A 24986-nucleotide genomic window follows, 5' to 3' on the forward strand; every position below is an offset into this window, starting at 1 on the left:
AAGCCAGAACAGATCCTTTCTTAGTTGTTTCTTGTCGGATATTTGATGACAGCAACAAGAAAAGTAACCAGTACAATGGCTGAGGTGTGTTTTTGTTGGTCAGTCAGTTCTATGGTCAGACTAGCTGATGATATTGGAAGTCTGGATAGTGTTTGCTGAGGGTGAGGGAGTCTGAGTGAGGCTGGCTGAGACATGCAGGACCTGACCATTATGTTTCAATCTGAGCTCTGGTCATGTCATAACCTTCTGACAGTTTGCCCATCTATGTCATAGTGGGTTCTTTTTCCATTCGTTTTGAGTTATTAAGACATTGCACTAGAATATCATTTGCCCGGGTTATTGAGTGTCTTAGTTAGGGTTTTACTGCTGTGAACAGACACTACAACCAAGGCAAGTCTTATAAAGACAACAGTTAATTGGGGCTGGCTTACAGGTTCAGAGGTTCAGTCCATTACCATCAAGGCAGGGGCATGACAACATCCAGGCAGACATGATGTAGGCAGAGCTGAAAGTTCTACATCTTCATCTGAAGGCTGCTAGTGTAAGGTTGACTTCCAGGCAGCTAGGATGAGGGTCTTAAAGCCCACGCCCACAATGACACACCTACTCCAACAAAGCCACACCTACTCCAACAAGGCCACACCTTCTAATAGTGCTGCTCCCAGGGCTGAGGGTGTACAAACCATCACACTGAGCATGTATGGGGCTTTGACGCTTCACACACTTCCTACCTGAGTAAGTGTCTCACTGGTCCTCGCCCGAGTGTGAACTATGGAGGCCATGTTTTCCAATATCTATCTCACTGTGTCATACGTATCTCCCGCTCTACTAAACCCTTGCTAGGTCGCCTGGAAAACATAAAAACAAAACAAAACAGAAGCCCAGACAGTTGAGACAGAATATGGAGACCCAGACATACTGATGTAGCAAGGTCTGGTTGGCCGGGCAGAGGAGATCGATGCAGCCCAGGACTGCTTTGACAGATGCTTCCATCACCTCATAGTTGGCTGATATCAGAACAACGACAGGGCCCTGTGTTGGACCCTGGAATGATGGAACGAAACTGCTTGGTGGCAAAAGGAGGTGTCAGAGCAAGCTGGAACCACAGAGGGACATGGTCACTGCAGACAAATGTCCCATGGACCCAGAGGTGATAGCTACCCCAGTTTCTCTCCTCTTTGTCTCCCCAACTCCCATGACTACTTCCCTTTTACTAAAATTGAGTGGGAGTAACAGCACAGAGGGGTGGGACCCAGGAGGGAGGGGCAGACCTGGAAGCAGGCTCTCAAAGTCCAGCTCTTGGGCTCTGATTCTTCTCCTAGGCCTAGCTCCCATGGTCCCGCCAGACCTTCTAAACTCCTGAGATTTTCTGTTGGGATGAAGATTTCCTCAGCTGCGTGTTGTCCCGCAGCAGCCATTAGACTGGATGGGCCCACCTTACTGTTTTCATAACAACACCAACACTCCGGGGTCTCAAAGAAAACCGGCAACACAGTGAGGTAGACAAAGGTGACCCCTTGTATAACCCTCTCTCTTAGGAAAGCATGCATCTCGTGACTTAACTTCTAAACCAGAGGGGATGGGATAGCTTAGGTCTGCAGAACATTGTGTGAAACAGTTAGTAGCTGCTAAGGCCCTTAGTCAGGCATCTGCAAGGAGATTAGCCTGTCAACAGTCCGAGTGAGCTTAAAGCGAGTTTTCCCAACCTTATCTTCAGACGAATGCCACTAAACTCTACAGACGACCCCGACTCGGGGGGAGCTGACAGGCACAGCTGACACCAGACTCCCCTCTTTAATGTCATCTTTATTCCTCTTATGGAGATAGGTTGGTCAGGGAAGGGGATCACCTAGATTCCTACGAAAGCTGTCACGATGCTGGGAAGATAAAGGCAAAGCTGGCGTAGATCGGGATGCCCACAGTTTGGATTTTCAGGGCCTAGAAATAAGGAACGAGGTGAAATGAGACTTTCAGATTGGCACTGCTGTGCCAAAGGGTTGTCTAAGCTGGTGGTTCCCAGAGCAGCCTGCAGCAGAGTAGCCCAGGGAGAGCATAAATAAACATTTCAGACATAGTTTAGATAAAGTGCTTAAATCCTTGGGAGTTGTCGAAAGGCGACACCTATGTTGTCACCTGATCTGGGTGAAGCATTTCCAACACTCGAGGCTTCCTACCTGGTCCTACCATCAGCCTAGCCTCTCCCAGCCTTTGACACAGAGAATGGCTGTGCTGATTTAAGCCCTCACAGAAAGCCTTTATGAGCATTAAACCCAGGCCCCATCTATGGAGCATTTGATCTTGCCACTTGTGTGGTCTCCTGAACTCCAACAGGGGCATCTCAAAGTCCTAGGTCACTCTGTGTCCCTAGGATCAGAACTGAGAATGACTCTGAGGTTTGTGGTACAGGGCCATTCTCAATAGAGTACCAGGGTGAGTCCCAACCTCAAAGCCACAACCTAAAGAGCCCCCTTTTTTTGGTTCCCTGGCTATTTGGCGATTGTAGCTGTCAAAAGCCAGGCAGGTAAGCAAGTCTGCCTAGATGTTGGTTCCACTCTAGGGTTGATGGGCTCTGTCCTGGGTAAGCCAGAAGGAGGCGGATAGCCTGGGAAAGATTTCAGAGGGATTGATTGGTTATAACTCCTTACATCTATGCACAAATAAATACCTATCAATGTTTACAAAATGGGTCTGCGGTGCCTCTGACTAGATTTGTTAGGGTCACCCACAACCAACACTTTTCATTTGGGGTTTTCTTTGGCATCATTTGGAACCATTATAATCCACATAGGAATGCCCAAAAAGGGAGGGGAGGAGCCAAAAGGAAACAGAGGAGAGAGAGGGGAGCCAGAGGCCCAGGGGGATGCTCACGTGACTTTTGCAGCCTGGCTTGATAAACCCAAATTTCTGCATGATCTGGTTTGTCCCAAACTCCTGCCACCTGCCGTCCACCAGCGTCTGGGCTCGGATCTCGTACTTCACCAGGCGCTCCGACCTCAGGCTGATGGTGCTGTGCTCACAGATTGGGGAGGGGCACTCCAAGTCTGTATGTCTTATTCGCTGCAAAGACAGTGACCCATCCCATGTGGCCCTGTGACTAGGGTCATCAGAGCTAGCCAAGGGCTCCTGACACACAGCCTTTTTATTTCAATTCTATACAGGTAGCATGAGGCCATTCTCCAAACGGCATAAGTTTTCAATTTCCCGAGAGCCACCACTGGAACCCTGTGACATCCAAGACCTCTCCATATGCAAACTGTTTACAACGGACTAGGGCTTGGCCATCAAATCAAGTTTCCTTATTGCTTTGCTGGGATAAAGCTCCAACAGTGTACACATAAGGGCCTTCTGAGTGGTGGTGCTCCCCTCAGAATGGTTCTCCTCCATTCAGTTAGGAAGATGCCTGAGGGTCTGGTGATCAAGAAAGGAGGACCCAGGAAGGGAAGGGGACTTCCTGTGGAACACATTAGAAGGTGGTGGCCAAATTCAGACTGGCATTCAGGTTTCGTCATTTGCTCATTCATTCATGTATCCGTCCTCTTATTCGCTCAGCCATTTAAACTCTCTTTAGGTTTGCAAGTTGGGGAGCCAGAAGGAGTTGGCTGGGGGGACTGAAACTGTGTTTGCAATGTATTGTATGAGAGAAGAATCTACTTGAAACAAAAAGTTCCCCTGGGTCCTAGGCCTGGTGACTGGTGGCGAAATCAAAAAGCCACGTGAGAGATGGCTTCTCGGGGAGCTTGGCACTTAGAGAGATTTGTAAGAAAATCCTAAACAGGGGCTGGGGATTTAGCTCAGTGGTAGAGCGCTTACCTGGGAAGTGCAAGGCCCTGGGTTCGGTCCCCAGCTCCAAAAAAAAAGAACAAAAAAAAAAAAAAAAAAAAAAAGAAAAAAAAAAGAAAATCCTAAACAGGCTACAGCAGTCCTTCACCACAGCAGCCATCACTGTCATCACCCTCATTGCTAAACATAAGCAGTGCTGGGCTGGGAGCACGGCTCAGCAGTACGGCACATGCTTAGAATGCACAGAAATAAAATACACACGATGCTTTCTATGCTAAACCTGGGGCAAACCCTTTGCACAATTATTTAATACTCTGAGGTTGGTCCTGTTACTGTCTTTTTTTCCCCCAAAACAGAATTTCTGTGTGCAATAGAACCCTGGCTGTCCTGGAACTCCCTCTGTAGACCAGGCTGGTCTCAAACTCAGATATCTACCTGCCTCTCCTTTCAGAGTGCTGGGATTGAAGGTGTGAGCCGCCACTGTCCAGCTTCTGTAACCGCCTTCATCTTAAAGGCAGGAGATTCATGGGACTTGCTGAGCTCGGGTAGCCTGTCAGAGAGTCTGATTGCAATCCTCTGCCCTTACATGGTCTTCTTCATTCTCCCCTGAGGGTTCATAGATAACCAGATCTGATAATAGATAACCTCTCACCTGATTCCTCACATGTCACACACACTGTCCTGCCACGTGACTCTAGACAGACTCCTCTCCTCCGCTACCTCTAGGCACCATCTGTCACTTTCTCACAGAGCGACCATGGGCAGAGTATCAGCCACTGTGCACAAACCGATGATGATCGCACAGACTGAACCCTGGCTTCGTCAAGAGGCCACGTGACGTGAAAGCGAAGTCTCTCCGAGTTGACAATCTACCACCAGTACCAACCTCCCCGGCTGGTTATGAAAAAAAATCACATGGCGCCACATGCTGTGAACAGTGCTTATGACACAGCCTGCGTGGATGATGAACTAATGATTCCCCAGTTCCTTCTAATTCCATACGAATCGGCTGGGCTGGGGCAGGGGCTCTTTCAGAGATGTACCTTCCCCGTGCTCCTGCCTTCTTACCTGCATAGAAAAACTGTAAGAGGTAGTGTCGTGTTTGATTCCCTTTATCTCAAAGAAGTATCCGTATATAGAAATCGTTTCCGAGTAAGTGGTGTATTCCTACATTGGGAAGGAGAATTGACAATGTGAACGGGTAAATACCATCAGTATCCAATGGCGACAGGAGGCAGCGAGGGTAACTCTAGTGGCAACCAGAGCGACTCACTCAAAACCTGTCACTGCTCAGAAACAGCTGCTAACTTCTTCCGATATTTCTAATCATTATTTTGCATGATCCTTTTGTGGGGGAGAATGACCCATACGTCGCAGTGCATTTTTTTTTTTCAATCGGATAGACATGCCATACTACTTTGGTGGGTCACTGCAACCAAGTACTGAAGCAATCTCTCAGATGATAGATGTAGGTCCCAAGTCCCTGAAACATGGGTTCTTTTAAGATCCCTAATTACCTGAAAGAAGTCATATAGCAGCATTTTAAAAAGTTATTACAAGTCTATTATAAGCCCATGACAGGGCACAGCCACCAACCCAGACCCTGTCCGTGTGTGTGTGTGTGTGTGTGTGTGTGTGTGTGTGTGTGTGTGTGTGTGTGTGTGATTAGCCCATGGTTTCCCCAAATGTTTCCTCTTTTAGGAAGAAAACTCCCAGGAAATCTCTTCCATCCTGGGAAAAGTGCCATTGTTGGTTACCCTGTAGAGAAAACTTGGACCACACACATCACACTGCTGACTGGCCTGTTCCAGCCTCCTGTCGTAAGAACCTAATTTCCTAGGATTTTGTTGATTCCACTACCAGAGGACAGAGTGGTCATAGGTGGCCCCCAGAGCTCTTTGGCTCAGCGTAGGAGGGATTTTCCTTCCCCTCACTGGGTCAAGTTCTTAGTACCTGCCTGAAGAGCAGCCCGAACCTCATGGCCTGTGTAGAAAGATCTTTCAGGTGGATCATGTTGCCTCCACTCTCCAGCTGGAAAGGAAATGCACACAGCTTGTGTGATGTGTGTACAGGAGTGCCCCTCATCACTTCCGTCCACTCTTGGATCCCCAGACCCCGTGGTTTTCTCTTTGGACATTTACTACAAGTCTACTGTATCTGTTTCCAGAGTACGCAGGGAAGAGAAGGAAAAAATGACTAGGCAGTGTGACTAGGGGAATAAAATAATATGTCAATAGCCTGCCTCTTCATGGGAATGTCCGTGGTCACAAGTTCAATGAGCAGGACCCCTGCATGACACTCCATGGAGAAGACTGGAAAGTGTGGATCTCAGGAGCATGAGCTGCAGCCAGGGGTGAAAATAAGGATTGGGCAAGGGTCAGCGGGTGGGGAGATGGAGCTGGGGACTTTCTCAGTGTGAATCTCTTTGGCCACTTTTGGAGCAAAGTTCTGAATTATGGCCTAGAGAAGCAAGCAAGAGCCTTCTGTGGAGTCATCCTCACGTGTGCAGGGAGCAGGGTGCTTAGATGGCTGGTCCCAGCATCACAATGAGTACTTGTGAAGCTGGCTGGATTTTAACTGGTGACTCATGCGTGTTCAGAACTCCAACACTGCCCCGCTTTATCTCTGAGAATGTGCCATTGGAAATGTACAAGAAGCAGGGCAGTGTGTATGGACAATCCGCAAAGCAGACACGTGGGAAATGCTCGTGTTTGCCAGTCATAAAGGAAACTCATGTTTAAAGACGAAGTGCCTTTGTTCCCTCCTCAATGAACAAAAGTGATTTGAAACTTAAATGCTCTATGCTGCCAAATGCGTGTACAGTGGGATGAGTTCATTTCTTGCTGGGGGCAGAGTCATTCGGTCCCGGCATTTATTCTTATGTACCAGGAGCAAAACAGTACATATGCTATAATGCTTGCATTTCTATTGTGGAGAATCTCCTATAAGCAAAGAGTTAAGGGACAGAAAATAAGCTATTCTATGAAAATGTGGTCCCTAATGAAAGGAATAGAGACAGAGAAGTGTTGACTGTGGCTGTTGTCTTTGGGTGGTGGCCTTAGGGGATTTCTGCTCTATGCAGTTGAATAGTTTCAACAATAAGTACGTTTTTTATTTGTGTCTAGTAGGGCCTGGGTTTGGAGGAAGGAAGGTATGACTGGAGAAATTTAGACTGGCTAAATTTCCAGATCAGAAGCCATGTGGGCTCTCCCTCCCTCCCCCTGGAAGAGGCTCCAGATATGCCCTGACCTCGGAGGCCTGGAGATTTCAAATGAGGAACATATCTCCAGAAAACGCGAAGCTGGGAACACGACACGTTTTGCTAATTGCTCCTTTGGGAGGCCAACTCACTGCGTGATAATGGTTGGCTGTAACCCGGACCAGCCAGGACTCGGGGAAGAAATTAATGTGCTTTATCTCCTCCAGATCCTTGCCTTAGAGAGACACAAGGGGAAGTGGTTACAATGCTTATTCATAACACAACCTCAAATGTCTGACTTACAGAAAGAAAAAGGGAGGCACCAGGCACACAGCGAGGCTAGTTTTCTCCAAATGGTTGGCACCTCAGAATCACTGTGGTCATATACTGAAAGCATATATATCTATTTTCCAAATTTATTCTTAAACGGAAAACAACTTACAGGACCAAGGAGATAGCCCAGTGGGCAGAGTATTTGCAAGTGTGAGGATTGGAGATCTAAGTGGACACCTGGAGTCTCAGAGTTGAGGGGGCAGAGACAGGCGATCCCTGGAGCAAGCTGGCTAGCTAGACCAGCCCAACTGGCAAGCTCCCAGTTCAGTGAGAGATGCTGCCTCAATACAGAAGATGGAGAACGATGAGGAAGACACTTGATGTCAGATTCTACACAAACACACAAATGCACATGCTTGTACAATTACATATATGTGAACATGAATACACATACACACCACATACACACACACGTGCAAAGACACTTCAAAAGTGAATCACTCCAAACTGGAGGGAAAATTACAATTTGATAAGAAATTCCCCCATGCTGCATTGTGTTTATTAAAGTTTTAGCCAGACATGATGGTGGTTCATGCCTTTAAGTTCAGCACTTGGCAGGCAGAGGCAGGAGGATTTCTGTGAGTCTGAGCCCAACCTGCTATACTCCATTGAGCTCCAAGCTAGCCGAGACTATATAGCGAGACCCTGCACTTAAGTTATGTTATTTTAAAAGAAACATGTTCTCAGCACCCCTGCAAGAACACCTCACTGAAAATGGTCCTCAGGAAGCTACATCAAAGCAGAAGGTTGACCACAATGGCCAGGCAGGGCCTCTCCCTTTGAACAATCCACCCCACACTGCCAAGGTCTTTGCATCCTCTTGATAATATTATTAACCAACATCATCGAACAAACAAAAGGAGCAGCTACGTAGGCTGTGCACTGGTCCTATTCAGACCTGCTTCTGGCAGGGCAGGAGAGATGGCTCGGTGGTTAGGTGTTCCTGTGTTCCTACTGCTCTTGTAGGAACTGCTGAGTTCAACCCCAGCACCCACATCAGGCAGCTAGCCCCCGAGAACCGGATGACTGTAGGATGTCACACAGGTGAAGGCAGGTACAAGATAGAATGAGGTCTGTCATTGGACAAGGAAGGAAGGATGGGGGGCGGGGAGAAAAGTTTGAAGGAAGAGGAAGAGACTGGAATGGAAGGTGATTGGAGAGAGGAAGCAGCTGAGAGAACAAGGAAGCTGATGTTAAGATTCCACGCTGTACCTTTACAGGTCGTTATGAATGTTCCTAAGGGATGGATGTGTACAGGGCTTTGTATGTTTAGGTGGGCACTTATATCTTATCCGTTGGATCTGAGGTTATCGTGTTGTGTGTTCTTTCTTGTGGAGAATTAAGTTTAAGAGAGTATGGGGTGACTGGAGACACTAGGCCACCGTGGAGCTGGGATGTGTATTTCTGGCATAGTGGCAACCTGCCTTGGGAACTGGATGGGTAAAGAGATTGTTGCCAGGCTCAGAGAGAAGCCTTCGGAAGTGTGATATGGGATGGAGCAGAGCAGGTGAGAGGCTTCGCTGACTGAGATTAAGATATCTACCAGATACCTTTGGGCACTATGGTGCCAGGTCTAGTGGAGGTAAAAGACAGTTTTTTTTTTTTTTTTAATAATTTTACAGCAACAGACGTCCTCTTCTGGCTTCTATAGGCAGCTTTATCCCCTAACCCCCATACAATTAAACACAATACATCTTTTCTTTCCCTTTTAATCTGCTTCTGACCAGGCATGGTGGCACACAGCTACAATCCCAGCACTTGTGAGGCAGAGACAAAAGGATCAGAAATTTCAGTCCAGCAAGTTCAAGGCCATTCTGGGGGACATGAGACTCTGTCTTAGAAAACAAAACAAGGGCTAGAGAGAAGGCTCAGTGGTTAAGAGCACTGACTGGTCTTCCAGAGGACCTGAGTTCAATTCCCAGCAACCACATGGTGGCTCACAACCATCTATAATGGAATCCAAATGCTTTCTTCTGGTGTGAATGCAGACAGCAACAGTGTGTATATATATATATATATATATATATATATATATATATATATATGTGTGTGTGTGTGTGTGTGTGTGTGTGTATGTATATATGTATATGTATATATATGTGTGTGTATGTATATATGTATATGTATATATATATATATAATACAACTTTTTTTTTCTTTTTTTCGGAGCTGTGGACCGAACCCAGAGCCTTGCGCTTGCTAGGCAAGTGCTCTACCGCTGAGCTAAATCCCCAACCCCATAATAAAGCTTTTTAAAAGGAAAACAAAATGAAACAAACAAACAAACAACAATAGCAAACCTGCCAGTGAAATAACTCAGTGAAAAAAGGTGCTTGCTGCCAAGCCTGATGACCTGAGTTCAAATCCTCAGGATCCATAAAGTTAGAGGGAGTTGACTCCTGTGATGTCCACTGACCTGCTCCTGTTTTTATCCCCCCACACTTTGCTAGAGCTCCTAAGATATTCATAAATTACAAAACACACATTCGGTCACCTGGCTGCAGTCCTGCCTTCCAAGGGGTGGGGCTTAAAATGATGTTATCAATGTCACTAAAGCATCTAGAAGCAGCTTGGCCAGAATTGGCCAGAGCTCCCTGACTTGACCAACTGCCCCTAAGTTTTCATCTATGACCACATCTGTGGATCTGGGAATGGCTTTGAAATCGTTCTCAAAAATCCCTTTGGGTGCATCTATCTCAGTCAGTGGCCTTCTGGGCTGCCCAGATCATGTCGACAATGTTTTTCTCCTCTTTCCAAATCAGTTTCCTTCCCTTTTCCCAGAGCATGATGGGTTCCAGGCAACAGAAGCCTAGCTTAGGGAATAGACCTGGAGCTTTGGGAGTCTGCGAACATTCCCTTTTAAAGGTATTCACATGAAAAAAAAAATGTCCTGGTGTATGCATCGAAGGAAATATGGAGTTAGTTTGTAGGAAACTGGCCCAGTGTTTGTCATAAAGGGGAACTGAAAACATTGCCTCAAGGTTGTTTGGCCACATCAGTTCAGCCAGTTATAAAACCAACGAACAAATGAGAACTTTACTGATCTTATACTTTGCTTCCTATTCACCTAAAGAGAGGATAGGAAATAAAGTTAAGGTTGATATGCTTAGCCAGAGCATGATGGAAACCAAAGAGAGAGGGAGAAGCTCACAAATGAGTGGGAAGGAGAGAGCCAGGCTGAGCTGTGCATTGCAAAATAGGCAGCAAACCTTGAGCAGAAGTCACTAAAGATTTCTAAAGAACTGGGGTCTGGTTGATGAATAAGCTGGATCCACGAGACAGAGTCCGGGAAACCTGTATTTCAGAGGAGAGCACAATGCATTTCAAGTCCTGGGACAAAAGGTTCTGGCAGTTGAAATGCTTCAAGAGAGAGCCAGTCTCTCCCTCGAACTACCAAACAAGGGACCCAGACGCTAACCCTGTCCTGCAGCAGGTCACTCACTCAGACGGCAGACCGCTGCCCTGGCCTGTGAGCGTGAGATGCTGCTCAGGTGGTAGAGGGCTCGCCTAGCATCCATAACTCAGTAGGATCAGAACCCCAGCACCTCATAAATGGAGTGAGGGATGTGGAGGCAGGAGGATCAGAAGTTCAAAGTCATCCTTGGATACATATTGAGTTTGAGGCTAGCCTGGGGTATATGTTAGTTACCCTGTCCCAAGAAAAATGAAGGAGATGAGAATGGATTGCCTTACAAAGGCCTGTAATCTCAGCACTTGGGAGGCTAAGACAGGAATCACCACAAGTGCGAAGCCAGCGTCGGCTGTCAACTTGACATACCTGGGAAAAGGGACCCTCAACTCAAGATTTGCCTCCATCAATTGACTTGTAGGCACGTCTGTGGGGCATACTCTTGATTGCTAATTGATGTAAGAGGGCCCAGCCCACTGTGGGTGGTGCCAAACCTAGACAGGTGTACTTGGCCATGGAAGAGAGCTGCCTGGGAATAAGCCAGTAAGCAGCTTTTCCCATGGTTCCTTTCTCTACTTTTGCTTGAGTTCCTACCCTGACTTCTCTCCCTAACAGATTGTTATCTGGAAGTGTAAGCCAAACATACCTTTCCTCCCCAACTTGCTTTTGGCCATGAAGTTTATTACATTAGAAAACTATGTACCCAGCATGCTGTTCATAAAACTTCTGATCTCTCCCATTTTACAGGTGGGGTTACTGAGACCAAGGTCATACATCTTAGGAGTGACAATCCCAACAAGCATTCCTGTGGCAACGTCTGCTGGGTCTTCTGGGGAATATCTGAGACAGCATCTGCTGGGGGTTCATCCCACATGCAGTCACATGGGTGATGACACTTACCACTGGTGATGCCGTGCAGACGCAGGCAAAGGAAGAGTGGCATCCAACTCTGTCCTGGGTCCTGTTCCAGGAAGCAGCTTTTCTTGGGAAAGCTGGGAAGATAAGAATTGAAAGCCTTCAGAAAACTCCTCTCTGGAATGAGTGAGCTATGGAAAGCCATGACCTAGAGACTGGTGCTCTCTCATGGTCTCCCCAGCAAGGCTAGCGGCAGGCACGGGGGAGCAGAGGAAGCTTAGATAATACAAAGGGATGAGTGGTTGTATGACCCTCGACCTCTGTGCTGCGCACACGGGTGGTGCCGAGAGCATACGCAGTAAATGACTGATAGCAACACATGCCACGCACAGAGGACTTCAGCCTACATTTTCTTTTTTTGAGTTTCACAAATCTATGCAACAGTCAAGTTAAGTTCTGTCAGCTCCATTTTACAGAAATCTGAGTGTTGGCCAGGACTTGAACCCCTGAATTGAACATCTGACTCCTGTACAGATGGGTCTGCCTTGCAGCAAGAACCAAGCCTTTCAAAGCCCTGCTGAGAGAATTAGGAAGAACCTAAGAGCCGAATGTGGGTCCCTGGTTTGACCACCAGTTCTGTGATGGCCTGTGGCAATGTTCAATGCTGACTCATTGCGACACAGGGATGGATAGAGAAGGTCAGATTCTCCAGGGGAGAGTGCTCATGGAGACACACACCTACAGCCCCTCACACACACTTTCATAAAACTGTCATTCTTCACATGGGGGACAATGAGGGATACTTTCCCAAGCCTCTTTGGAAGTGCATTCAGCTGCGTGAGGATGTTCCTGAAAATCATCCAAGGGTATGTTTAGAATATTCTGTTTTCCTTTTGTCTTGTTTATTCATTTGTTCATCTATTTTTTTTTATTTAGTGAGTAGTTTGGATGCACAGGTCATGGAACACAAGTGGTGGTCAGAGGAGAACTTGTAGGCCTTGCTTCTCTCCCATCATGTGAGTTCTAGGAATCAAACTCACCACATCAGGCTTGTGGAAAGCACCTTTACCTTCTGAGTCATCTTGCTGAAAGTCTTTTGCCATGAACCAAGAATTCAAATCATACTGTGTCCCAACTGGACTGGATGAACCTTTGGCTCTGTGTCCCGCCTCTCTTAGCCAAGATACCTGGAACTGTTACTCTTCAGGAAACCTGGGCCCCTCTGACTCTCCTGCTCCCCTGAATGTCAGGGGTTACCATACATAAGCTTAGGGGTGGTTCAGAGCTGTGGGGTTGTATGTGGGTTTAGTTCCATGAGTGGTTATTAGAGTCCACTGTGCAGCAGATTCTGGAAGTGACTTGAAGAGGCAGAAATTGACAGAGGCCTATGCTATCGACACTGTGGGGCTGTTGATCCTGGGCTTCATCCTCTGCCACCCATGGCTATAACAGTGCTCTAAACCCGTCGGTGTCTTAGTGGGACAGGTGACATTGACTTTCACCTTTTCTACATCTTGATAGGGATGATACCTTGAGAACCAAGTAAGGAGGTGTCAAGGAGGGCCAAGTTGGCGTGCTCTTCCCCAGCTTCCCTGAATGCTCTGGGAAATAAGGCAGTACTCATGACCAGGGCTTTCTTAGCCCAGGCTAGCCCAGATCAGTAAGCCTAGGTTGCCCCAGAGCCCTGAGCCCCAGATGGAGCTACAGGTTAAATACAGTCAGATGCAACCACAGCAGGGAAAGACCAGGCCTAGAAGGAAGAGGCATGACTTCCTCCAACGCAGAAGTCACAAGGTTTCCATTTTGCTGCTCTGTTTGGAGTGGGAGCTGCTGGAAGAGACCCAGGGCCTGATCCTCCCTTTGGGAATCACTTGGTCCAGAGGGACTGCCAGCCAAATCCCCTCTGGACAGCCCTCCTGTCTCAAAGAACTGGAGAAGTGCTTTAGGACCAGCATTAGAATTTCCTGAGGAAAGTGGTGAAAATACACAATGTTATGTCTAGTCTGAAAGGTCATAGGCAGCTTATCAACCAACCAACATGGGGGTCTAGAGTCAGGCACACCAGGGTCCAGTCCTGGCCTGGTCACCTATCAGTCATGTGTCTGAGCCTGTCTGAACTTAATGCTCTGTAGAGACAAGACCAAGTGTCTCCTTGGGTGGATGGGAGAAGCTGAGGAGACACTGCTTGGGAAGTGTCCGGCATAATTGTTGGAACCCAGCAAAGTAGTCTCTGCTTTATAAATCCTCCCATACCAAAGGGATTTGAACTCAGGCATGCTGGGAACACGGAGTTGCTCCTGGTGACGTTTGTCGTCATTGCTGTCCATCAAACCACCCAACACTGGCCACCCGGGTTTGGCTTCTGATTTTCTAAATAAACTCTCAAGGGGCCTGAGGGGTGGGACACACTCTGGAGCCAATCAGCTTCTCCTCTCCTGTGGCCCAAAGACATCCTATGTCTACGTCATAGGTCTAGCCCAGGACCTTTCTGCCTGTCTTGATGGTGAGAGTAAATGTCCATCTGATGTCATACAGTGGGAGTGAGAGGTCTGGGGACCTCCTCCTGCCTGGCTGTGCTGGTGGATTCCAGGTCTATGCTGCCCGGCTGTCTTCCCAGGCACTACACTCATTGGTGGTTGAGCTCTTCTCAGGGGCAAATTATCTAAAATTCTTTAACCCTCTGGGAAGACAGTCCCTCTGGGTCTTGCTTTCAAGGTATGTTCCCCACTCCTACCCCACCCCCTAAACCTCCTGAGAGGTGATCTCTGTTTTCTCACTTGCTAGCTTGCTTGCTCACTCTGGGTAAATCCCCTTCTGAGGTCTAAGACAGTAATCTTAAAGCTCACAGCAGCCACAGGTTTCTCACTTCCCCTTCCCATTATCTGGCAGAGCCGGCTTCCCTTCCTGATGAGTAAGCCTGAGACTCAGAGCTCTGTGGTCCCTGGGTTTCAGATCTGAGCTGGGAGGTACAGACCTGAGCATCCTGACATGTGCTATACTGTGGAAGGATCTGAAGACCTTATACCTGGATGGATTGGTTACATTTTGATTGTTTGTTGCCATGACAAAACACCCAGCAGAAGCATCTGAAAGCAGAGAAAGGTGATTTTTGTTTTTAAAAAGTTTTTTTTTTTCCCTCTCACAGCTTCAGTGGGATTTTGGTCCCCCATAGAAGAGAAGGCAGGGCAGAACCACTCTCTGCGGGCAGGAATTTGCTCTCATATCTGGGCAGACTGGGAAGCCAGGAACGCAGGCTGGAAACACCGTCAGGCATGACTTTTGAAGGCAGGGTAATTCTACCAGTCAGGACCCAGCTTTTAAAGGCCCTATTTCAGCTTTCAGACAAGCACCATAGAAAACAAGCCTGCAGTCACAGGCCTGTACCCCAGGCTTCCTGAGACTGAGGCAGGAGGCTAGCAAACCATATATGGACTATAAAGTGAGTTCAAGGCCAGTCTGGAAGACTTAGTGAGGTCGATTACAAATTAATAAAGAGAGTGGGGTTACCACACAGTGCCCCAGTACATGCCAAGCATCTGTGTGACCCTAGGCTCGGTACTCACATGCCCCCTAGCTCACACATGTAGGTGCACACATGCACACACACACACACACACACACACACACACACACACACTCGACCAGGAACTGGGAACCAAGTATTTGAATCTGGGGGAGGGGGTGCATTTCAGATTCAAACCATAGCACCACAGCATGATCCAGGCCAGACACCAAGGGCGAGTAACCAGCTTTCTGCTCCTTCAGGAACTACATCAGCCAAGTCTATAGAAAACTGAGGGAAGGAAGGACACAGCTTAGGCTAATAGATCTCAAGTTTCAGTTTGTGAGGGCAAGAGAGCTCTGAAGATGGGTGCATAATCACATGATGTGATGGTTTGTAGTGCCACTGAAGTTCGGACAGAGAAATAGTGAAAAAGGTACACCATGTGTAGTGTACATTTGATCACAATTTAAAAACAGATTTAAGGTTTGAAAACTATTTTGCTTCTTGGAGAAATGTTTGAAACTATAAATTAAGTGCTAGGGTGCAGTTTGAAAAAAAATACATCTGGGGGGCTATAGCTTAACATGAAGAGAGAATATAGCTTTTTGATTAAAATTCGGTGCAGAAGACCTAGACATTTTATGGGATCAAAGAGACAGGAAATGATGTCTTGATCCTAACCCCAACATGGAGTAAATAGCACAGGTCCCCAGGGTCCTACAGTGTCACTGCTGTTCAGTTCCTCCTGCCAGGGGCTTCATGGGTCACTCTCCTTAACTCGCATCCGGGACATGAGTGTGTCACCTCGATGCGCTATGGTTAGGATTCTGGCCCAAAGCCTTTGTGGGGTAAATGGCAGGTGTAATGTCATATCCGTAAATGAGATGCACAGCAAGGACCTCTACCAACCTGCACCTTCCCTATGGTTTATCCACGCTTCCCCATCTAAGCTCTAGGAAGAATGGGATCTGTGTCTGCTTTGCTTGCCTCTTGTCCCTACAAGGCCTTGTGTAGTCCAGGGCACTTTGTCTTATAATGTGTTGGGTGGGTTAACCAGCATGACCTGGCTTCTGCCAACCTTCCATCTGTCCATCCACCCACGGTGCGTGTAGTGGGGAGGCCAGTGTTGTAGGTCCTGCTACATGGTGGGTTTGTGTGAGTGCCTCTCTGTCCACATGCTCCATTTGCTGTTGCCAGGTTCTTCTGGTAAGCCAAGCCCTATCAGCCACACTGCAAAACCCAGTCTGGTAGCTTTCTAACAGTGAAGACAGGTCTTGGCAAATGCCCCAAAGGGGAAAAGGGGCAAGATTCAGTCACTCGAATCCTGTTTAATGACAGCCACAGCAGTCCTTTTGAAGGACCTCCTATGTCCAGGCTCCTCATGGGTCTTCCAATGCTCTAGGGCATTGTAAGGTATCTTGCTGCTTCGCCATATTCTGAAAGCCAAGAATGTACTTGCAGGAGTAGAGAGCTGGGAAAAACTCAGACCCACGATAGTGGGCCAGGCAGGGAGCACGGAAACTGGGTGCTGGAAAACCTTTGTCCCAGAATATGCCACCCACCCTCAGCATAGGGTCCGGGGAGCTGTTCTAAGACAGAAGAGCTTAATGTTTCATGCTGGGTCTGTACACAGGCATATTCATATGTGAAAATTTTCTCAAAGTCTGTGTTCTTCCACATACATATTCTACAGTTTACTTTCTAAAAACACTCTAGGGCTGGAGAGATGACTCAGTAGGTAAGGGCCCCTGGGTGCTCTTCCATAGGACATGAGTTTGATTCTCAGCACCCACATGATAGCTTACAACTTCTTTTTTAAACTCCAGTCCTAGGGAATCCCATGCCCTCTTCTGTGGGCACTATATGCATGCAGTATGCTTACATACATGCAGACAAAACACCCATACATAGATAAGTAGATAGACAGACAAGATAAATGTTTGTTGTTGTTGTTGTTGTTGCTTTGTCTTTTTCGAGACAGGGTTTCTCTGCTTAGCCCTAGCAATTCTGAAACTCACTGGGGAGATCAGGCTGGCCTCAAAGTCACAGATATCCACCTGCCCCTGCCTCCTGAGTGCTGGGACTAAAGGTGAGTGCTACCACCACGCAGCAATAAATAATATTTGAAGAGGACTTTGAAGTTCCCTGCTTTGACCCTTCCCCAGTCAATGGGTTTTTTACCAGGTTAGTTTTTGTCAACTTGATACAAACTAGATGTGCCCATATCCTTGCCTCCATAGCCTGGCCTGTAGGTACATCTATGGGGTGTTTTCTTGATTAACAGTTGATGTGGGAACACCCAGGACACTGTGGGTGGTGGCACCTCTGGGTACGTGGTCCTGGGTGGTATAAGAAAGTGGGCTGGGCAAACTCATAAGCAGCACTCTTGCATGGTCTCTGAGTGGCTTCCTTCTATAGGCTATAATCTAAAATCAGCCTTTCCCTCTCCAAGGTGTTTTTGTTGTTGTTGTTGGTGGTGGTGTTTGTTTGTTTGTTTTAAATCACAGCAGCACAGAAGCAATTCTCAGCCTGTAGCAGCTTTCCCAACCTCTTCAGTAAGCAGAACAGAATGGGAACTTTTCCCCAGTAGAGGGAAGCCTCAGCTGCATTCACATATTCTTTCCTGTAAGGAGGCGTCCAGATTAATTCTGGACAGCCTGTTTACTTTTCTAAAATAATCACTAGGAAGGAACTGCTGTAAGGTGCCAACGTGTATGTGTCTGTCTGTCTGCTCATGTGCAGGTGTATGTGTGCACATGTGTGTGTTGCCTCATGTGTGTATGTGTTCACGTGTGTGTTTCTGTGGGAGCACAGGCTCCCTTCCTGCACCTGTTGGCGATGCTCCAAAAACACCTGGCTGAATCAGGAAACCTCATAGGTGTACATAGGCACCATGTGCCTCATAGGCACATGGTACATGTTCAGAAGAATTTGGTGAGTGACTGAAACATTTTGTGAAAGTCCGTGAGAGGAAGAAAACGGAGCTCAGACATGAATATCTACATTTGCTTCTAGCCTTTCTTAGGATGAGGCTGGAACAGGCGAAGAGGGAGCTACGTGACTGTCGCACATGGTTATTATTCTTGGGCTCCTTCAGGATGCCCTGCCAGCCAGACTCCCACAGCTGTAGCTCCACCTCCCCCATGGAGGGCTGCAAACCCCTTGCTCTCCAGTGGTTATGCAGCCTGTCTCGCTGTTGCCCCATTCTGACCATCTCACACCAGAGATCCCCGTGTGCGGTCCTCAGGGTCCACTCCATCTCTTCTCAACAAGATGGCTTGAGATTACTGTTGTTTACTGATGATGCTGTCATCATTGCTTAGGCTGCACCAGTGAGAGGAAAGAAGGCCCATGAGCCTGCCAGCTCCATGAAGCCCAGCCATGGTGGAGGGCTCCACACATCAGCTCCCTGCTAGCACACTTTCCTCACGTGCCAACCACAGCTATGATGAGTCACATGGCAACTCCCTGCCTATCTCCCTGAGCTGAGGCAGGAGCTGACCTGCTGCAATTTTCCTGGTGGGCATGACTCACTGGAAAGTGTCTCTGGGATATTAAAAGAGGGAGGGCGTGGAGCTAAAACATTTGGGCTCAAAGAAAATTATATAGAAACGAAGCACAGTGCACACAACCCTGCCGCCAGGAAAGCTTTCCCCAAATAACAAGACAAGAAAAAGGCAGGCTTTGTAGTTAATGCTGAGCACAGATGTTCCAGGAACGGGTGAGATGTCTCAAAACAATACAGATGAAACTTGGCTCAAACTGGTCAATTTGCTCATGAATATGTTAAGACGTACTTATCTGCTGAGTTCTTATGTGCAGAGATCATGCTTCCTCATCCTAAGAGGCCCTGATGCCTTATTTCTGTAGGAACATGGACCAAAGTTGAAAGCAAGGTTGCCCAGGGCTTCCTTGCTAGGGCAGAGCCTTTACAGCCACTTGGGATAGTCTCTGGCTACTGGGTCACAACACTCGTCCACCATCTTGGATGATACGTTTTACATTTAATATAGAAGTGCTATGGTTTGCTCTTGAATAACCACCTAGGTGCAGGTGTTAGACTTGGTCATTAGGGATGGAGAAACCTTGGGTTTTGGGCTTAGTGGGAGGAAATGAGGTCTCTAATGTGTGCTATAGGAAGGGGTATTAGGACCCCAACCCTTTCTCTCTTTTTGTTTCTGTTTACCACCAAGCGAGCAGCTTTGCTCCCACCGTGATGTTCTGTGTCTACACAGGCCCAGTGGTAATGGAGCCAGTCAACCACACACCGAAACCATTGCAGCTAAACCAGAATAAACTTCAGTGGGCAAAGTGCTCGCCATGCAAGCATGAGGGCCTGAGTTCGGGTCCCTGGGATACATGAGAAGGTAGGCACAGTAGTAGCATGTGTGTCTGTGACCCAGTGCTCCCGAGGTGACATAGGACGCAGAGACAGGAGAATCTCCAGAAGCTTGAAGGCCAGCTAACATATTGCCCCTAGCAGCAAGCAAGAGACCCTGTCTCAAACAAGGCGGAAAGTGCAGACTATCACCCAAGGCTGGCCTCCTCATGTGTGCTGTGGCACCCTTATCCCTGCACTCACACAGAAGTCTGTGCAGGCGCACACACTCTCCACACGCACCACATCATACACACCATGCATATACACATGTATGTCACACACACTATATATCCCACATACACTACATATACGTGCACACACACATATATGTCACACACACTATATATCCCACATACACTACATATACATGCACACACACATATATGTCACACACTATATATCCCACATATGCTACATATATGTGCACACACACACACAGACGTACATACACACAGAGACAGACAGACACACACATACACAGAGAGAGAGAGAGAGAGAGAGAGAGAGAGAGAGAGAGAGAGAGAGAAGAATGAACAAGAGACTTTCAATGCTATACAGATAATCAGGGGTAATGAATGAAAAGCATTCTCAGGAGAGTGCAGTAAGACATACATAAGAGGTACTCAGTATTATCAATCTAATTATTATTTTCTTTGAATGTTGAGGTATATTAATTCCAGATCACTTAAGTTTAAAGAGAATAAGAAATAGACTCATGCTAGGAAACTTGCCCATTCAAAGGCTTTCCACTTTCCCAGAAATCCTAGAATTTTATATGCTACCTAAAAACCCATAAATGAAACATCCAACCCCATGTTTTAAGGTCAGTGTGGCATGGTTATTTCCCTGAGCAAAGGGTTATTACCTTCTGCATGGTGGCTGTTACTGACCACGCTAGTTCCCGGAAGCTTGCAGTTACCTCCTAGAGAAACAACTGTGTGCTGGCGACTCCTCTAAGTGGTTTGAAGTTTTCTACAGTCACAGTCGCCCTACGCTCTCCAGATGATGCTGACAAAAATTGCATTGCTGACATTGTTTTCCTCTATTTTATTTTCCTATTTTAAGCAAAGTAGACAGCTACGGGGATGGTTCGGTGAGTAAAGGCGCTCGCCGCCAAACCTGACAACCCATGTTTGATCTCAGGGATTCACAGGGCGGAAGGAGAGAACTGACTTTTCCGACCTCCGGGTGCATTTGGTGGCATCGCACCCGTACAGTAAGTAATTAATTAAAACAGTTTACATGTACACGTTATCGATCAACACTGAGGCGCATTACCTGCTAAAAAATGCCAACATGGTCTCGTGGATTGGGAGTATATGCACCTTGCCGTTCATCTGCAGGTAAACCCACATGAGCAAGGTTTTCAGGAGATGGAACTCGCTGAAGGTAAATAGCCTGGCAGGAAGGACAGAGGGAGAGCTGTTAGGATTAGGAAGGAAAACCCGTGTGTAAGAAAAAAGGCAGAAGTGAGTCTGAGTGACCTCAGACAGTCAGACACCAAGTCACTCGTTCAGGACGAATCAACTCAGCTCTGAGGGAGACCTCGGAACTGGATGCTGGATCCTGAGCTTCTCGGCCACCTGCCACACCATTACCGCCATTACTGAAGTGATGGGCTCATTCAGCGAGCTCGCGAGATGCGTTCTCTGGGCTCCCGAGCATTCTGGTTTTTATCTGTAATTCGTGGCAGGAGCCCGTGACGTTGAGATAGCTGTACCTTGCTTCGATAGCTGTTGGGGCTGGTCCTGGACTTACATTTATTTAACATTTCAATTAGTGTTCATCGTGGTGCTTTGCATTCATTATTATTTTAAATCATTGCACACGGATACACTTATCTTAATAAGTTAGGTTTCTCGGTCAGCCATGATCCCTTCATGCCTGCTAAATTTCACAGCCCAAGTGTCTCTCACCATTGGCCTCACTGGACCTCGGCCTGGCTAGAGGCTGAGATGAATAATGTATTTCAGGTCACACAGTTCTGGGCTCAGTTCCAGGCATGGGTCGGGAACCTCTGGGGTGCGACTGGGATCACTCAGCAAGGGTAGCCACTTCTCAGAACAGCAGTGATGAGGACCAGAGGACAGGAGTCATCTCGTGAGTTTCCAACTGATGTTGCAACTGTTTCAAAGCACCTTAAGGTCACACAAATTCATCATGGTTCTGGGGATCAGAAGTACAAGATGGAGTGCACTGGGCTCCGATCGTGGTGTGAACAGGATCAGTTACTCTCTTTAGGGAGAACCTTTTCCTTATCTTTCATGGCACCTAGAAAGCACTGTTATTCCTTGGCTTTTGGCCTTCTTTAGCTGAGGCAGCAATGCAGCATCTTCTGATCCCTTCTGTCCCCGACTCTTCTTCTGCATATGGAAAAGTCCCTTCCAGGGATCCTGGGTATACCCCCAGGGAGCCTCACATTTTGAAGTCAGCTAATTAGCAGTCTTCATTCCACTTACAACCCCAACTTCCCTTTGTCGTGTACTTTGACGTAGTCACAGGTTCTAGAGTTTCTGTGGGCATCTTGGGAACCATCACTGTGTGGGCCACACGCAGATAAAGTTCTTAGGATGGTACTCAGCACGTGATGATGTGCTGGTCTTACTCAAAGAGGTAGAGATGGCTCCTGGCTCCAGAAACCAAGCTGTGGCTACAGCAGCAAGGGCATCTCCTCAAGAACCCACTGTGCCATCTGGTATGGTGACACAGCCTTTAATGCCAGCACCAGGAAGACAGAGGCAGACGGATCTCTGCGACTTTCAGATCGGCCTGCTCTACGTAGCGAGTTCCAGGACAGCCAGAGCAACATAGTGAGACCCTGTCTCAAAACAAACAAACAAACAAACAAAAACAAAAAAAACAACAAAAAAAAGATGTTCACTGTGTCCAAAGCCACCTCAACCCTCTCTCTTCTCCAATAGTTTCTGCTGGCTCGATTCTCAAAAGAACTGTTTCAACACTTCTTAAACTCACTGATACTTCTGTAACAGTACCTGGTTATAAAGTATGTCATGGCTTCTTTATTCTCCACCCCAGGGGTTATTGTAGGTGAAAGTCAAACTAAATCTTGTCTCTGGAGAACAATGCAAGGCCAACTCTCCCACCTATCACACTATTTTTGGACACAGTGTAATTCTTTCACTCCTTTCATTTGTTTCCAGGTTACCTACAGATGCCCTGTCTTGAGTCTGGCCAGACAGAACCAAGCTGGTCACTGTCTGGTCCAACAAAGAGACTGATGCCACGTCCCCATAGACCAGTGGTTCTCAACCTTTCTAATGCTGTGACCTCTGGCACAGTTCTTCATGTTGAGTTGATCACCAACCATGAATGTTTTCGCTACTTCATAACTGTCATTTTGCTGCTGTTGTGAACTGTAGTGTAAGCATCTGATATACAGGACGTCTGATATATAACCCTCGTGAAAGAAGTCATGACCCACGGGTTGAGAACTGCCGCCATAGAAACTTTAGGTCAACAGGGTCAGGGAAGCTATGTGACTTCTAGAGCAGACGCTGTCTTTGTGGACCTCAAGTCTAGAAAGTTTATTGAGATTTTACCAAGGAGGTAACAAGAGGGATGGCTCTGTCACACAGGTTCTGGCTTTTATAGAGGCATTTGCTGAAGTTAAGGTTTAGGGCAGCATCAGTCTCTGGAGGCATCTGCAGGTGTATCTGACCAGCAGCCTGTGTGCCTCATGGACCCCCAGGAGAGTGATGGGTGCAGCCAATATGGAATCATAAAGTTATTGAAAGCACTGTGAGGTTTTTTTTAATAACTTTATTGCACGGCCCTTAAACTTCAACGTTATAGATGGCAGTATTATCTCAGTGTCAAAGGCGATGTGGCTGGTTTGGCCCCACTGCAGGAAGCAACCACAAGGAGAGCATTCAAACCCACTTTTAATAAATCCAAGAGCTTTCGAGGCTTCAGTGAGACGGAACTTAGCCTCCCACCCTGTGCTGTGCATGCTTCCTGGTGTTTGCTCACAGCCAACTTAATGTAACTTAACTGACGCTTGTTCTCGAGGACAAAAATCATTGTCTTGCATAAGACACTGTCCCCTTATTTTATTTTCAAGGAAAATGCTGTACAGAAACAATAAACCTCCTTTCTCAGTGCTCCCTGTGGAGAAGGCCACGCCCACATGGACGGGCCATGAACAAGGCCATCCATTGCTGCGCTGTTTGTCATGGCAAAAAACTAAAACTAAATAAAATAAAAGGCTTTTAGAAGAGACATGAAAAGAGATGGTTGTGGAACCCTGCCCAGCGCTTAGATTTAGAAAATCTGATTAAATACATCAGCAAGGCCTGGGACAGAGCATGAGGCTGGGCCTCAGTGAGTAGGCTGGGGTACCTTCCTTCCATCATAAAGATGCTGGTTTGCAAGACAGGTACACAGAGGGAGCTCACTCCCATGATCAGGGTGTCTAGGAGCTCCTAGCAGCCAGTCCCTGGTTTTGAGGAATGGGACAGCACTGGGGAAGAGATGGCTTTGATGCTTTAGGTTTTGTTGTTTGTTTTGTTTGACTTTTGTTTATTTGTTTTTTATTTTGTTTTGCTTTTGAGATCCTTCTCACTATGTAGTTCTGCCTGGTCTGGAGCTTACTCTGTAGACAAGACCCCCTTCAAACACACAGAGATCCACTTACCTCTGCTTCCCGAGTGCTGGGATTAAAGGTGTGGATGTCACCCGCTCCTGGTCTAATGTTTTCTAATATTCACTCTCTTCTGTCACTGTTTCTCCCTCTCTGTCTCTGTCTCTCTCTCTCCTTTTTCATGACAGGTTTCTCGATGTGACCCTGTCTGTCCTGGAATTTGCTCTGTAGACCAGGCTGGCCCCAAACCTGGAGATTCACCTGCCTCTGCCTCACCAAGTACTGGATTAAAGGTGTGAGCCACCACCACCTGGCAATTTATTCCTTAACTTATGGCAAAGTGTTACTATTAGTACATTTAGAGCAGTAAATGTATTGTGTTCTGTATAAGGACTTTCATGGTCAAATCAGCTAGAGAAAGGGCTTGGCAGGTAAAGGTGCTTGTCAGCAACCCTGATGACCTGAGTCCAATCCCGCGGACCCATAGTGGAAGGAGAGAGCTGATTCCCACAGGTTGTCCACACACACACACACACACAGATACACACAAACACAGACATGCACACACACACATACAGACACACTCATACACAGACACACTCACACACACATACACAGACATGCACACACAGACACACACACACAGACACACACACACACAGACACACACACACACAGACACACACACATACACTAAATATAACACAAACTTTCAATGGTTTTAGTGCAAACCACTAAGATTAGCATTCTTACTGCTCTTGATCATCAGTAAGGAAACAGGTCTCACAGGTACTGGAGTCTGGTGCTGGCCTTGGCTCAGAGGGCATTCTCACCTGGAGTCAGCTCACCTACCGTCTGGGAGAGAGCAAGCACCACTTTGATCATTTCCTGTGATCTCACAGGTGAAGAGTGTGGGCACACTGA

The 24986-nt window shown here is 47.2% G+C and overlaps 1 protein-coding gene across 1 annotated transcript in view; it reads right to left on the reverse strand.

Annotated features, from left to right (window-relative positions):
• Positions 1–1793: 1793 nt before the first annotated feature.
• Btbd16 (BTB domain containing 16) overlaps positions 1794–24986 on the reverse strand; it is a 52872-nt gene continuing 29679 nt past the window's right edge. Inside the window, exons 9-15 of the mRNA XM_032892445.1 lie at positions 20741–20860; positions 11622–11713; positions 7132–7214; positions 5734–5811; positions 4849–4947; positions 2869–3057; positions 1794–1938 (exon numbers count right to left, since the gene is read on the reverse strand). Of these exons, the coding sequence (XP_032748336.1) occupies positions 1870–1938; positions 2869–3057; positions 4849–4947; positions 5734–5811; positions 7132–7214; positions 11622–11713; positions 20741–20860 (730 nt within the window). The 3' untranslated portion in view covers positions 1794–1869. The remainder of the gene's footprint in view (positions 1939–2868; positions 3058–4848; positions 4948–5733; positions 5812–7131; positions 7215–11621; positions 11714–20740; positions 20861–24986) is intronic.

This window comes from Rattus rattus, chromosome 2 (assembly GCF_011064425.1).
Source record: "Rattus rattus isolate New Zealand chromosome 2, Rrattus_CSIRO_v1, whole genome shotgun sequence".
Taxonomy (NCBI): domain Eukaryota; kingdom Metazoa; phylum Chordata; class Mammalia; order Rodentia; family Muridae; genus Rattus; species Rattus rattus.